Below are 15,928 nucleotides of genomic sequence, written 5' to 3'. Positions count from 1 at the left end.
GATAATACTTTAAAATCGTCGGCTCAGTGTGCTGCAGCAGTCAAAAAAGCAAACAATGTTAGGAATTATTAGGAAGGGAATGGTTAATAGAACGGAAAATGTCAAAATGCCTCTGTATCACTCCTTGGTGAGACCGCACCTGGAATACTGTGTACAATTCTGGTCGCCACATCTCAAAAAAGATATAATTGCGATGGAGAAGGTACAGAGAAGGGCAACCAAAATGATAAAGGGGATGGAACGGCTCCCCTATGAGGAAAGGCTGAAGAGGTTAGGGCTGTTCAGCTTGGAGAAGAGACGGCTGAGGGGGGGGGGGGGGATATGATAGAGGTCTTTAAGATCATGAAAGGTCTTGAACGAGTAGATGTGACTCAGTTATTTACACTTTCGAATAATAGAAGGACTAGGGGGCATTCCATGAAGTTAGCAAGTAACACATTTAAGACTAATCGGAGAAAATTCTTTTTCACTCAATGTACAATAAAGCTCTGGAATTTGTTGCCAGAAGATGTGGTTAGTGCAGTTAGTGTAGCTGGGTTCAAAAAAGGTTTGGATAAGTTCTTGGAGAAGTCCATTAATGGCTATTAATCAATTTTACTTAGGGAATAGCCATTGCTATTAATTGCATCAGTAGTATGGGATCTTCTTAGTATTTGGGTAATTGCCAGGTTCTTGTGGCCTGGTTTTGGCCTCTGTGGAAACAGGATGCTGGGCTTGATGGACCCTTGGTCTGACCCAGCATGGCAATTTCTTATGTTCTTATGTGGAAGTGGAATTTGAGCATGAGAGGGGGCGGATCATCATGGAAAGTCTTAGAGGATCTGCTAAGGCTTTTCCTTTCCACCGACTGTTAAACTGGTGTTTAGGGAATGGGATACCCCTGAGGCTGGCGTGAAGTTTGGTAGAGCCATGGCTAAACTCCATACGTTGTTAGAGTATACTCTAGAACGTTTACAGTTGCCCAAAGTGGATGCCGTAGTCACTAAGAAGCCCACTACCAGGATAGTGGTTTGTGTAGAAAGGAATCGCAGGACTGCAAGATGGAACTCCATCTCAAGAGACTAAGATCTTGGCTTTTGGTATCAGAGCAGCACTGTGCAGTAGTTTCATGGCTCGGGCCTGTTTGCATCCACCTTCACGGAGCGGAAGGATGGAGGGCTGCCATCTCCAAATTAAAAAAACAAAACAGGGGTGGGTAAGAGTATGTAAAATTAACAGAGTTCATAGGCTATAGGTATTACCAATTATTAGGCTTATTCAATATTTGTTGATAGTTAATGTGGCTTTCAATGCATACTTCACTTTCAATGCATATCCAGCATTGCTCTCTGCTTCAACGGCAGGAGAAAAGTAAAACTAATAGTTCACGCATATCCAGCATAGCTCTCTGCTTCAACGGCAGGGGAGAAGTAAAACTAATAGTTCACGCATATCCAGCATAGCTCTCTGCTTCAACAGCAGGGGAGAAGTAAAACTAATACTTCACGCATATCCAGCATAGCTCTCTGCTTCAATGGCAAGGGAGAAGAAAAACTGATACTTCACGCATATCCAGCATAGCTCTCTGCTTCAACGGCAGGGGAGAAGTAAAACTAATACTTCACGCATATCCAGCATAGCTCTCTGCTTCAACGGCAAGGGAGAAGAAAAACTGATACTTCACGCATATCCAGCATAGCTCTCTGCTTCAACGGCAGGGGAGAAGTAAAACTAATACTTCACGCATATCCAGCATAGCTCTCTGCTTCAACGGCAAGGGAGAAGAAAAACTGATACTTCACGCATATCCAGCATAGCTCTCTGCTTCAACGGCAGGGGAGAAGTAAAACTAATACTTCACGCATATCCAGCATAGCTCTCTGCTTCAACGGCAAGGGAGAAGAAAAACTGATACTTCACGCATATCCAGCATAGCTCTCTGCTTCAACGGCAGGGGAGAAGAAAAACAACCAATAGGGGCTGAATAACATAGTCTGGGTAAACAAATAAGTATGGGTGTAGCTTGCTTGTTGCGGCGGTTACTACCCCTACTACCCCTAACTAATCAAGCTTGATATTTCACTTGGATGCAGCTCCATCACTGCTCTCTGCATTAATGGTGGGGGTGAAAGGGAAATAGAACCAAGGGTTGCTGAGAGCCAAGAGAAAGAGATAAGTATGAAAGGAAAGAAGTGTGAAGCTTGCTGGGCAGACTGGATGGGCCGATTGGTCGTCTTCGGCCGTCATTTCTATGTTTCATTGCGTTCAGAAGATTCCAGTAGTAAGCTCTGGGGCCTATCTTTCAGTAAAGGAAGCAGAGTAGTTGGAGGCTGGATTAGCCTATATAGTGGATATTCTGTATGATTGCTTTGTACGTCTTCCAGAAACATGGCGGCGGTCTTGGTCAGGAGACTCCTTTGGTTACATAAGTGGGCAGCTGATGTTTGATCAAAGTCGCAGCTCAGTACTCTTTCCTTTAGGAGTAAATTGTTGTTTGGGGAAGGCTTGGAGCAATTTATGAAACACCTAGGGGAATCCAAGGGAAATAAGTTGCCTGAGGATAAGCCCAAAGGAAACAGGAAGAATTTCCCGAATAGACAAAGATACCTTGAAGTCCGACACTACAGACCAGGTAAGGGGGCCTCTTCGCAGTGACAAGGCTCCTATAGGCTGCAGTCCTTTCAGGGGTCCTGGAAAATTCCGATCTGATCTCTGGAACTCCCAAACCTTGGCAATGAAACGCACTTGGTCCACTCCTTGGTAGAGAGGGTCGGGGAACACCTAGCTTTCCTATGAGGAATAGACCAAGATAACTGACCAGTGGGACTGTCCATCATAAGAGACTTTCTCCTTAGTTTGTACATCTGATAAGCAAGGCTTTCATTGTCTCCCCTTATACCGCAAGAAACAAGGTGGCTGCAGTTCGTTCCATATTTGCACATCTGCTGAACTTGTGAGAGGTGGTTCCAAAAAAGGAGGGTACCTATCCACCCATTCTGGACCTCAAGAAGGTGACTGCTTCCCTCTGGGTGCCCAAGTTTCACATGGAAACCTTGTGGTTAGTTAGGGTGTTCTTGGCATCCTTCAATCTCACATAGGTCTAGCTACATATTCCCATTTGGGAGGAGCACCAGAGGTTTCTCAGTTTTGACATTCTAAAGTAGACATTATTAGTTCAAAGCCCTTCCTTTTGGTCTCACAAAGGCACCTTGCACGTTCACCAAGGTCATGGTTGTCATGATGACAACCCTCCACAGTGAGGGTATTTTAGTCCATCCATATCTGGATGATTGGCTGATTCGGGCAAAGTCATAGGACCTGTGCCAGCAGTTTATCCAGAGGGTGTTAGTCCTTAGTCCCTAGGTTGAGTGGTGAATTTTGTAAAAAGCCAGTTGCTACCATGTCAAATGCAGGAATACCTGGGGGCCCATTTCGAGACTGGGATAGGCAGTGTTCCTAACCTCCAACAGAATTTGGAAGTTACAGGATCAAATTCAGAAGTTGCTTTGTCTTTGAGCTCCCAAAGCTTGTGATTATTTGCAAGTTTTAGGTTCCATGGCAACTGTGCTAGATCTGGTTCCCAGGGCCTTTGCATATATGCACGCACTTCAGAAGGCCCTTCTGTCATGCTGGAGTCCTCAATTAGAGAATTTCGGGCATCATCTGCTGCCTCTTGAAGATGCCAGGTCGTGGCTGTCACTGGCCAATTTTGGAGACAGGAATAGGATTGGAGACACTGAATTGGATGGTAGTGACCACAAATGCCAGTCTGACAGGATGGGAGCCATTTGCCAGAACCAATTTGCACAGGGGCACTACTCATCGTCGGAAGCTTCCTGGTCTGTCAACCAACTCGAGACCAGGATGATTCAGTTGATGTTATTGGCATTTTACCTTTTAAGCCACGATCGGGTTGTGAGAGTCCTGTCTGACAGTGCAACAGCATTGACTTAAATCAATTGTCAAGGAAGTACCAAGAGTCAGGCGGTGTCTCTAGAGGCCTAGAACCTGTTTTGCTGGGCAGAAAATAGTTTGTTTCTGTTAGCGTCACATGTAACAGGAGGGGAAAAAGTTCAGGCTGATTTTCTAAGCAGACACATGCTGGATCTTGGAGAGTGAAAATTGTCGAGCGAGGCAATAACACTTATTCATTGGAGATGGTGAATTCCTTAGATGGATCTAATGGTGACTGGAGAGAAGGCAAAAGTTCAAAGATTCTTCAGTTGTGGCGAGAGTTAGGGGAGCAAGGTCTCGACATGCTCTCCTAGCTGTGGCCGAGTGGGGTTGTGCAATATGTCTTTCCGCCTTGGCTGCTGATTGGCAGGGTTCTGTAAAGGATAAAGATTCATTGTGGGTAGATTAAGACTTGGGCATCTCCTCGCTTTGCTTTGTCAAGGCCCGATCATTTTGGAACAGGCAGCTTGCTTTTGTCTTGCAACCTGGCTTTTTGAGCAGAGGCAGTTGAGGTTGAAAAGTTACTCAGGGAAAGTTATTACAACCTTGCACTGGGCTAGGAAGACTTCAACATCCTTGGCTTTTGTGCGGATCTGAAGGATATTTGAGAAGTGATGTCCCCTATGCAGACATCTATTTCTCGAATTCTCTTTTCTGTAGAGAGGGCTCCAGAAAAGTCTGGCCTTAAATTCCCTCAGAGTTCAGGTGGCAGCTTTGGCTTGTTAAAGGGGAAAGGTGGATAGTTTCTCCTTGGTGTCACACCTGGATATAATTTTTCTCAAAGGAGACCGATATGTCCTCTGAGGAATCTTAATTTCATCTTGTGGACTTTGTATAAGGTGCCCTTTGAGCCTTTGAAAAGGTCTTCATTGAAGGATCTCATGTTAAAGACGGTCTTTTTGGTGGCTGTTTGAGTTGTATTTCTGAGTTGCAAGCTTCGTAGTGTAGGGATCAGTTTCTCCAGTTCTTGGATGGAGAGGTTCTCTCCGCACTCTTCCTTCCTTTTGCCAAAGGTGATTTCCTCTTTTCATCTGAGGCATTGCCTGCCTTTTGGAAATTTGGAAGCATTGATTCCTCAAACTCGGAAACTTCATTTGGATTTTTTTGTATTTTATTGTAGTATTTGAAAGTCACAAATAGTTTTACATAAGAACATGTCATTCTGGGTCAGACCAAGGGTCCATCAAGCCCAGTATCCTGTTTCTAACATTGGCCAAGCCAAGTCACAAGTACCTGGCAAGTACCCAAACATTAAATAAATCTCAAGCTGCTATTTCTTATCAATAGCAGTTTATGGATTTTTCCTCTAGGAACTTATCCAAACCTTTTTTAAACCCAGTTACACTAAGTGCTGTAATGACAAAAAACAGGGACCAGCTAGTATCCAATGTATTTCCACAAATTAACTAACTGTAAACAATGCCACAAATCATGCGGATAAACCTACTCATTAAAAACCAATCTTTATTAAACTACTGGTTGTAAATTTCAATTTAAGTATTTTAATTAATAATTGTGATTTAATTTTTGGCTGGCATAGAGACAGAGACCTCAGAACTGGTAAAACAGGTTTGTTAACCAAAGTTTTTTGTAACCAGTAAGTTCAATCATAGGTTTCTATATGTCTCTTTTTTTCTTTTTTTATTAAAAACAGTTTCACTTTTTTGAATGAATAACTTTGTAATCTTGAAAATAGTTCAGAATTAGTAACAAACTGGTTTCAATTAGTGAAACATTCTCAGACAGTGTGTATGTAAAACTTCAAAGGTGATTAAACTTGTTTGCAATTCAACTGCTTTAGTGGCAAACTTTACCCGCTAACTCTCACACTGTTTTTTTAGGATCGTATCCAAAATGACTTGTACGTTTGAAGCCCATAGTTAATATACTTATTTGATTAAAGGACAAGATTGTCATCAAAATTCTTTGTCCTAAAAAAATGTTGCACTTATCTTGAGACTTGTTGCAGTTTCTTTTTATGCCTTAGACAAGTCTGTGCTATGAATCCCCGCCAACGTTAACGTTTCGCTTAACGCTTCCTCAGGGCGGATTGAAACTGTCTGTGATTCGTAAAACGCGGGCTTCTGGCCTTGAATTCCAGAGCTTAACTATGCACTGAGTGAAAGAATTTTCTTTGATTTGTTTTAAATGAGCTACTTGCTAACTTCATGTGTGCCCCCTAGAGAACATATTTATTTGTGCTCTTCACCGAACTTTATTGGCACCTGTTAGAATGTACGATATCCTACATTTACTTACCTTAGTCTATGTGCCTATTTGTAAACCGTTGCGATGGTATATAACTTAGCGACGGTATAGAAAAGTTTTTAAATAAATAAATAAACATGGGAAAGGAGAGAAAGTATCGAATGCAACCATTTCTCATTGGTTGAAGGAGACAATTTCTTCAGCTTACTTAAGCAAAGGGTGTTAAGTCCCGGAGGGTCTGTGAGCTCATTCAACTAGGGCACAAGCGGCGTCCTGGGCTGAGTGTCAGTTGGTTGCATCGCAGGAGATTTGTCGGGTGGCAATTTGGTCTTTGTTGCATATTTTTGCCAAAAACTACAGGCTGGATGTTTGGGCTCTGGAGTCAGCTGGGTTTGGTGAGAGCGATCAAGGGGTCTATCAGGTTCTTGCCCACTTTGGGGGAGCTTGGGTACATCCCACTCGTCTGAACTGACCTGGGGGTCAAAGAGGAAAGGAAACTTGGTTCTTTCATTCCTTTAAGTCCCACAGATCAGACCAGAGTCCCTCCCTGATTCTAATCTGAAGACATCTCTCTTTTCTGTATGCATTGTGTGTTTAAGTACTCCAGTATGGAGGTTGTTTTCCCCCTGCTCATTATAAAGTGAGGTTAGTTATTAACTTATTCATTTGCTGGGTACTTATTTTCCATATTTATATCCTGCCTACAATGAAAGCATGTTAGGCGGGGAACAAAATATGTAATATAACACAGCATAGTTTCCACTTTATTTTTTTTTTTTTTTTTAATTTGAAAAGGTTTTTTTATTAAAGCAAAAACCAGTTGCAATATACCAGAAAATGAACAGCAGTACAACAGAGCACAGCCCAACACATGTAGTACAGACAAGCAAAACAGCCGTACATGAAATCTGCTACAGAATATAAAGCAACATGCTGTACATGTGAGGCAAACAACCGGAACTAATAACAGTGCTGTAAAGTACAATTACCTTCACATAAAATTATAATTTTTTGTTTTTATTAATGTTAACACAGAAAATTAAAACATTAAGATCAGTGAAACAAATTAAAACAGTAAAATCTCAACAAGTCACCAAAGATTTCAGTAAACAAGACCTTCAGATCTTACCGAGCGACTGCAGATGGCTTATGTACCAATATACAGTGAAGCTTTGGTTCTCTGTCTCCATCTGCTGGTTGGGATGAAAAACCCACTCATCTGGCCTGATCTGTGGGACTTAAGGAATGGAAATTATCAGGTAAGCACAAATTTCCCTTTGCTGAGCTCTCATCCAGAGATATGTCAGCTGGCACCGATTGGCTACTTACTCCGGTGTTTAATTTCAGCCGCCAAGAAGAGGAGGATTTTGCTCTTGCGCAGGCAATTTCAGCCAGTGAGGAAGAGTATAGACGGCAGCAGCATCCGGTGAGTGTCTGGTGTACATCTCGGCAGCACCCACTAAAGTCAGGCAGTGTACGGCAGCCAGTCTGTGTCTAATGTACATCTCAACTGTGCCAGCTGATACTTGTCAGATTAATAAGATGGTGAGAGATCGAGACTATAGGAAACTACAGGAGTGGGGTAAGGATAACAAGGTGGGGAGAGGAGCAAGGCTGTAGGAAGCTGCAGGAGGATCAGGTAATGAGAAGGGGAAGAGGAACGAGTCCTGGGAAGCTGCAGGAGGAGTGTCTGTATAACAAGGTGGGGAGAGGAGCAAGGCTGTAGGAAGCTGCAGGAGGATCAGGTAATGAGAAGGGGAAGAGGAACGAGTCCTGGGAAGCTGCAGGAGGAGTGTCTGTATAACAGGTGGGGAGAGGAGCAAGGCTGTAGGAAGCTGCAGGAGGATCAGGTAATGAGAAGGGGGAGAGGAACGAGTCCTGGGAAGCTGCAGGAGGAGTGTCTGTATAACAAGGTGGGGAGAGGAGGGAGTGTTTTGTGGGGACGGATAAGAAGGGGAGAGAGTATGGGAGTAGGATAAGGTGTTTAGGGTTTGAAAAAAATGAGCGTGATTAATATTCATTTCAAACTGAAAATTAACAGTTGGCATGTTTGCTTTTAATTATAATCACAGTCATGTCTTCTGTGGTTTTTGTTTTATGTGGTTTATGAATATTGAATTTTATGATGCAGCATATACATTTTTTAAATAATGCAAGGAGGGGAGAGGAGCTAGGCTGTGGAAGCTTGCAAGAGGAGTGTTAAGCAGCAGATTGAAGATCATAATTTCCTAGCACACAGAGCAAAGGCCAAGTTTTACCCAGGGAAGCCAGAACTTGTTTTCAGTATTGAATTAATAAACTGAGTCTGTGGAAAGCAGTTGCAGGAGCAGAGAGAGCCTGAACAGCAGTCCATAGGAGTGCTGCCAGGTTGCTCACTTTGGACCACATTTTAGTAGGTACGCGAGGGCGTAGATTTGTGCTGCAACCTGGCGCGCACAAATCTACACCCGATTTTATAACATGCGCCCGCAGCCGCGCACATGTTATAAAATCCGGGGTCAGCGCACACAAAGGGGTGCACGCTTTATTTATTTAAAGGCTTTTATGGACTGGTATTCGTAAGAACATCAAATCGGTTTACAAGAAACTTGAGAGAAACAGGGAGGGGGAATCAAAACAAAGCCCAAAGGAACATTGCAGGATGAAACTGATAAGTAGGTTGTTAACAAGGAAGATAGAGATTGAATAGGGGCATTGAAACTAAAGGGGGTACGAAGTTTGGGAGGCATTTTACAACTATGAGCATGCTGGGGGGGGGGGGTTATACACTCAGGAAGGGGCGATGGGGGGGGGGGAAGGTGCGGGGAGGAGATACTTATTCCGGGAAGGCTTTTTAAAAAGCCGTGTCTTTAGTTTTTTGGTTCTTTTGTGAGCATGGCTCTAGACGAAGGTCTGACGGCGCAGAATTCCAAGGGTGGGTCCTGCGAAGGAGAGGGCGCGCTCTTTCGTGGAGAGCAGGCAGTAGGTTTTTGGAGAGGGGGTGTGGAGGAAAGAAGGTGTAGGGAGTTGCCAAGCCAGTGTTTATTGCAGTTGTGAATGGTTTTGTGTATGATGGAGAAATTTTTGTAGAGGATACGGGAGGATATTGGGAGCTATTGAAGTTCCTTGAGGATAGGGGTAATGTGATCTGATTTGCGGGTAAGTATTCTAGCTGCAGCATTTTGCAGGATTTGAAGTGGTTTGCTTGTGGATTCAGGAAGGCCAAGGAGTAAAGAATTACAATAGTCAATTTTTGATAGGATAGTGGCCTGAAGTACAGTGCGGAAATCACTGTGGTGGAGGAGAGGTTTAAGTTTTTTTAAGGAAGTTTGAAATAGGATTCCCTTATGGTTGTGTTGATAGATTATTTTTGGTTAAAGTGGTTATCGAAGATGTCACCATGGCTTCGAACATTTTCCTTGAATGAGGTCGGGGGGGGGGAGGAACTGTTGGCAGGCAAAGGCATGGAGTTATTGTGTGGTGAAATGATGATGAGTTCGGTATTTGCAGGATTCAGTGCAAGGTGGAGGTTGTTTAGTAGTCTGTTTATCTCGCTGAGGCAATTCTCCCAGGTCTTGAATGCATTGGAGATTGAGTCTTGAATGGGTATGAAGATTTGCACATCGTCTGCGTAGATTTATTTATTTATTTATTTGAGTTTTATATTCCGTTATTCGGTAGAGCCATCATAACGGTTTATAAAGTGAATATTATTTTCTTAACAGTATTGAAACATTATAACAGAATGAGCATATATAGAAATAAGCAAGTCAGGTCAAATAACCTATTCTTGGGTGGAAGTGGAGGGAAGCGAGTTTGGTTGGAGATTAGAGTTGAGAGTTCATTTGATGGTTGGTATGGTCAGTGGATAGTGGGTCAGTGAAGAATTTGTGGAAGAAAAAAAAGTTTTTAGGTCTTTTTTTGAACGTTTTGTTGTGCTGTGTTCTCAAGTCTTCAGGTTAGTGTGTTCCAGAGTTTGGGGGATGCGATGGAGAAGGCTCTTTCTTCTTGTTGTCAGATGTGCATCTTTAAGCCTGATACTTCACTTTCAATGCATATCCAGCACAGCTCTCTGCTTCAACGGGAGGGGAGAAGAAAAACTGATACTTCACGCATATCCAGCATAGCTCTCTGCTTCAACGGCAGGGGAGAAGAAAACTGATACTTCACGCATATCCAGCATAGCTCTCTGCTTCAACGGCAGGGGAGAAGAAAAACTGATACTTCACGCATATCCAAGCACAGCTCTCTGCTTCAACGGCAGGGGAGAAGATAAACTGATACTTCACGCATATCCAGCACAGCTCTCTGCTTCAACGGCAGGGGAAGAAGAAAAAACTGCTACTTCACGCATAACCAGCACAGCTCTCTGCTTCAACGGCAGGGGAGAAGAAAAACAACCAATAAGGGCTGAATAACATAGTCTGGGTTAAAAACAAATAAGCATGGGTGTAGCTTGCTTATTGCGGGCGGTTCCCTGTACGTACCCGGATCAGTCCAGACACCTGGGTTGTGACTCCGCACCAGCAGATGGAGACAGAGCAAAAACTTGACGGGCTCCCTACAATATAGTAAGGTGCCACCCACAGCCCCTCGGTCTTACTCTGTCTCCAGCAGATGGGGCAGGTCCACCCACAGTCTCTGGGATCCCTGGGGTAGCTGGTATAGTTAGTCAGGGAATCTTTATAGGATTCTTAAAGAAATAATACAAAAAAAAAAAGAAGATTCTGATTGGAAACAGAAGAAAGAAGAAGGAAGGCTCCCGTCGGTGGAAGGCTTCCCAGGGGGGTTGGGAAGGTCCTGAAGGGCCATCCCCCCTGGTTGAGGCCGCTGCTGAGGGGGACTGGCACGGGGGGACCTCAGTGACGCGGACGCTTCTTCGGATACGGAGGATTCTTTTCGGCAGATTTCCGGCTGTTGCTCAGAAAATTGGTGAAGTTTTAAAAAGACTAGGAAGAAGACTGGGAGGCCTAAGGTTTCAGGGAGCCAGGGGGATCGATCTCGGCCCCAGAAAAAGAGCGGCCCGGGATCGGGCTCTGGAAGATCCACCGAGGGAAAAGCAGCCTCTACGGGAGAGCCCCACGGGGCTCGAGCTCAGAGTCTACAGATTCGTCGGAGGAGGACTCGGGCGCGGGGGCCTGAGGGGCCCGACGACTACGAAGGCCCAGCTCAGCCGGGAGCCGGCAAAGGAGCTCAGCCCACGGATGGTGACGATCCTAAGGTCGTCCGCCTGTTTAAGAGGGAGGAGTTATTTCCCCTCATTCCGGCCATTCTGCAGGAGCTCGATGTTGAGGGCCCTCCGGTGGAGTCCCGGCAGGAAGCAAATATGGATCCAGTGCTTCTGGGTCTTGCCGGGCCGCCGGTGGCTTTTCCGTTCCACTTCTCAGCTTCCGATATCGCAAGGTGGATCCTGTCCGGCCGTCGGTGCCTGCGGTCCTGGCTTTCCTGCAGGACGGTCTCGCTAAGGGCTGTCCTGTAATACCCTTAGGGTCCAGGTGGCGGCTCTGGGGTGCCTCAGGGGAAAGATACAGGGTGTGTCCTTGGCTCTTTAGCCGGATGTGGCGCGTTTCTCCGGGGGGCTAAACACCTGCCGCCCTCCGTTACGGCACCCTTGTCCGTCCTGGAACTTGAACTGGGTGCTGTCTGCCCTCTGTGCAGCACCGTTTGAGCCTATGAAACGGGCAACGCTGAAAAGATCTTACACTGAAGGCGGTTTCTTCTGGTCGCGATTGCTTCGGCCAGGCGAGTCTCGGAGTTGCAGGCTCTGTCCTGAGGGAACCTTTCTTGCGCATATCGGACTCGGGGGTTTCCTTGCGTACGGTTACCGTCCTTGTTTGCCGAAGGTGGTATCGGCCTTTCACATGAATCAGTCTGTCGAGCTTCCTGCTTTTTCTGGTGGGGCCACAGTCTGATCAGGGTTCAAAGGAGTTGAGAAAACTCGATGTACGCAGGATCCTCCTTCGGTACCTGGAGGTGACGAATCCTTTCCGGGTCTCAGACCACCTGTTGTCTTGTGCTCTGGTTCTCGGAGGGGTGCAGCCGCCTCTCGGGCTACGATTTGCGCGGTGGCTCAAGGAGGCTATTGGTTCGGCGTATCTTTTGCGGGGCAAATCGGTTCCCAAGGGTCTCCGGGCTCATTCAACTCGGTCTCACGCGACGTCCTGGGTGGAGGCCTCGCAGGTGTCTCCTCAGGAGATATGCAGGGCGGGCGACATGGAAGTCGTTGCACACCTTTTCTAGACATTATCGCTTGGATGTCCAGGCGGCTGATGCTAAGGGGTTTGGGGAGAGTGTTCTGCGTGCGGGACCTCTCTGCTCCCACCCTTGGACATTAGCTCTGGTACATCCCAGGTGTCTGGGACTGATCCGGGTACGTACAGGGAAAGGAAAATTAGTTCTTACCTGATAATTTTCGTTCCTGTAGTACCACGGATCAGTCCAGGCTCCCGCCCGTTCGTTTTTCGGATTTCAGATTGCGCTGAAGCGACAGAGAGTCCGCTCGGTTGGATTCTAGTTCTCTTTATTTCAAGTTTGGTTACATGCCGTTCGCCTTTGGTTCTGGCAGTTTCTCCCAGTTGGGGGTGTAGGTTTGAATTGCCCTGTTAAGGGTCGGGTGGTAGTTTAGTTAGTCGGGCACTTTATTTGCTTTGTCATTACGTAAGACTGAGAGGCTGTGGGTGACGCCTCTACTATATGTAGGGAGCCCGACAAGTTTTGCTCTGTCTCCATCTGGTGGTGCGGAGTCACAACCCAGGTGTCTGGACTGATCCGTGGTACTACAGGAACGAAAATTATCAGGTAAGAACTAATTTTCCTTTACTACCCCTAACTAATCAAGCTTGATATTTCAATTGGATGCAGCTCCATCACTGCTCTCTGCATCAATGGTGGGGGTGGAAGGGAAATAGAACCAAGAGCTAAGAGAAACAGATAAGTATGAGAGAAAAAAGTGTGAAGCTTGCTGGGCAGACTGGATGGGCCATTTGGTCTTCTTCTGCCGTCATTTTTATGTTTCTATGTTTAAGTAACTTGAGTTATTGGAGCGTAGGTTTCTCTAGAGGGTTTTTGATGAGTTATGTTAAGCGTGTTTAGGCCTTGGTCATCTTTGTTAAAATTTTGTGAATGATGGTCAGTGCGGTATATGAAGTGCGGTAGAACAAGCCTAGAGAGATGGCACCTTGCGCACGCCGAGCCCTAGGGGAGCCCCGATTGCTTTCCTGTTCCCTCTGAGGCCGCTCCGAAATCAGAGCGGCCTCAGAGGGAACTTTCCTTCCCACCCCCCCTTGGTTAAATAAGTTGCGCCTGCCTCTGGGCAGGCGTAGGTTGCGTGCGATCCTTCGGCACAGCCGCTGTGCCGGAGGCCTCAGTCCTGCCCCCAGAACGTCCCCGCCCCTTTTTTCAAGCCCCGGGACATACGTGCGTCCCGGAGCTTGCGCGTGTTGCCAGGCCTATGCAAAATAGGCTCGGCGCGCGCAGGAGCGGGTTTAAAAGGGTTACGTGCATATATTATGCACGTAACCCTTTTAAAATCCGCCCCATTAGGCACAGCTTACTACACCTACATTGGATAGCAGGAGCAAGGGTTATTAGTAACAGCAGCTCTGCAACTGTACTCTCTCTGTACCCATCTCATCTCGGGATCAGAGGGAGCAAAACCAAGATTCCTCTTCATCCGAGCAAGCCAGTCCTCCCCAGTGGGTTGTGCACTCCATCCAGCAGGTGGAGACTGAGGACAAGGACTTTGTTGACATCCCTCTCATATAGCTCACCTCAGACATCAGCCAGCTAGTATTTCTCAGTCTCCAGTAGATGGTGGACCTGCATCCTTGCTTTTGGACTTTGGTCTGCCAGGATTGAACAGGCTGTTCTGACCTCCTGTAGTGATGGTCTTTGCTCACTCCCTCAGTTGAGTGTCTAATAACACAGGATGGGAGTGAGATGAAGACTGGTGCCGTAGTCCTCCTCCTGACAGAGGGAGAGTTCCTGTGGGGAGAGTGCCAGTAGGATAAGGGAGCCTTGGGCTCAGCCCTGTTTATTTGTCTCTCTTCTTCTGCCATGTCCTTCTCTCCTCTGCTTGCTCCTTGCCCTGTTTTCTGTGGTATCCGGCTACAGACCTTTGACTGGCTTCACCGCAGCAGATTAAAAAAAGATCCATGTTGGCAGAGGCAGAAGTAGCGATTGTGCACAGAGGAGGGGCAGGAGTAAGAGGCCATGTTGTGAGCAGAAGCCGGAGTGATAGTTTTGGAGCCGGTTGGAGTGCTGAGGCAGTGCAAGAACCGTGCGGCAGGTGCCATTTTGGACTTGCAGGACTGCTATTGAAGCATGCAAGGGAGAGAGATGGGTCAGGAGAGCTGCGTGGGAAAATATTGCCAGTCTGCTCTGCTTGCCATAAGCAGGTAATTAGCCCCAGGAGATTGCTCAGCATTTGCCAGAAATGTGTGGAGGCTCAAGGAGATGTCTCTGCAGGGGAATTTGTCCCTGCAGGGACTTTAGGAGCTCCCAATTCACAGAAGGGAAGTGTGGCAGCAGCTTCTCCTGGGGGGGGTGAGGAGTCTTCCCTGCCGCCTCTCCTGCCAATTCCCACGGGGGGAGAGCTCAGAAAGGTCTTTACCTACTCAGGGAATAGATTCTTTGTACCATGTCATGGATGGAATTTTTTAAAGGCCTGCAGGCCTTTGTAAGGGGGCAGGAAGGGTCCCAGGTGGAATTTCGGGATCGCCTGCGTCAGCGGTCTCCCTCCTCAGGATCATGGAAGCGATGAAAGGAGTCTTCGTCTCCCCCCCCAAGACAGGCAAGCAAGAGACGAGGACAGCGTGCGGGGGAAGAAGGTGAAGATGCAGATCCTTCGGGAGACTCCTAGGAAGAATCGGGATCCTCAATAGGGGCTCCTAGCAAGGTGTTTTTAGAGAAGAGGGAGATTACCCCAAATGCAGAGCCCTACCGGATAATGCTTCGGCTCTTTCACAGAGACGAGATGTTGGGTTTGATTTTTATAGACCCTGAAGCCCCTGTGGTGTGAGGAGGCCTTGATGCTGTGGCTCAGGATCTGAAGAAGAATCCTGTGATGGTTAGCTTGCAATGGACATCCTGGTTTTTTTTCCTCTGCACAAGGCTGATCAAGAATTGTTTGCTTTGGAATGGAATTCTCCTGAGACTAGTTTCAAAGGGGGTTGCTCATTAGCAGGTTTGTACCCTAAGGCTAGGGAGCAGCTCTGGTTTCTCAAGGTGGATGCCCTGGTCAGCGCAGTGACGAAATATACCACCATTCTGGTGGAAGGAGGTGCAGCTTTAAAAGATTCCCAGGATCAGAAAATTGAGGCGATTTTGAAACAGGCCTTTGAGGCAGAGGCCATGAATCTCCAAATCTCCGCTTGCTGTTATATGGTGTGGCCAGGGCCAGATTGCAATTAGCCCAGGAGGCTTTGGGTGAGTGACTCATACCTGGAGCCGGGAGCTGTGTTCTTGGCAGATGCAGGCTTTGATTTGTTGTGAACGGCTGCTTGGGGGGGGGGGGGGGGGCCTTCGGTGATTGCAGCCCGAAGACTACTTTGGCTGCAGAACTGGTCTGCTGATATATTTCAAAGTCCAGTCTTACAAGTTGCCCTTTAAGGGGTGCTTATTGTTTGGAAAGGAATTGGAGCAGATGGTGGATCGATGGGGAAAGTCCAAATTTCCTCAGTTACCAGAGGATAGGAAATCTATCTGGTTTTAGTCAGCGAAGAGGCAATTTCAGAGCACTTGGCATCTTCATTCTTCCAGAAGTTTGACTAATCAGAGGTCCCGCTCGTTTACAAGGTCTCTGAACTTT

The 15,928-nt window shown here is 46.5% G+C and overlaps 1 protein-coding gene across 5 annotated transcripts in view; it reads left to right on the top strand.

Annotated features, from left to right (window-relative positions):
• Positions 1 to 15,928, top strand: part of ZFAND2B (zinc finger AN1-type containing 2B) — a 139,680-nt gene that overhangs the window by 117,070 nt on the left and 6,682 nt on the right. For all 5 annotated transcript variants that reach the window (XM_029604977.1, XM_029604978.1, XM_029604981.1 and 2 more), the window contains exon 9: positions 7,489 to 7,567. In XM_029604977.1, coding sequence (XP_029460837.1) covers positions 7,489 to 7,567 — 79 coding nt within the window. The remainder of the gene's footprint in view (positions 1 to 7,488; positions 7,568 to 15,928) is intronic.

This window comes from Rhinatrema bivittatum, chromosome 6 (genome assembly GCF_901001135.1).
Source record: "Rhinatrema bivittatum chromosome 6, aRhiBiv1.1, whole genome shotgun sequence".
Taxonomy (NCBI): Eukaryota; Metazoa; Chordata; class Amphibia; order Gymnophiona; family Rhinatrematidae; genus Rhinatrema; species Rhinatrema bivittatum.
The sequence above is the reverse complement of the archived record's forward strand: the minus strand, read 5'-3'. Positions and strand labels throughout refer to the sequence as shown.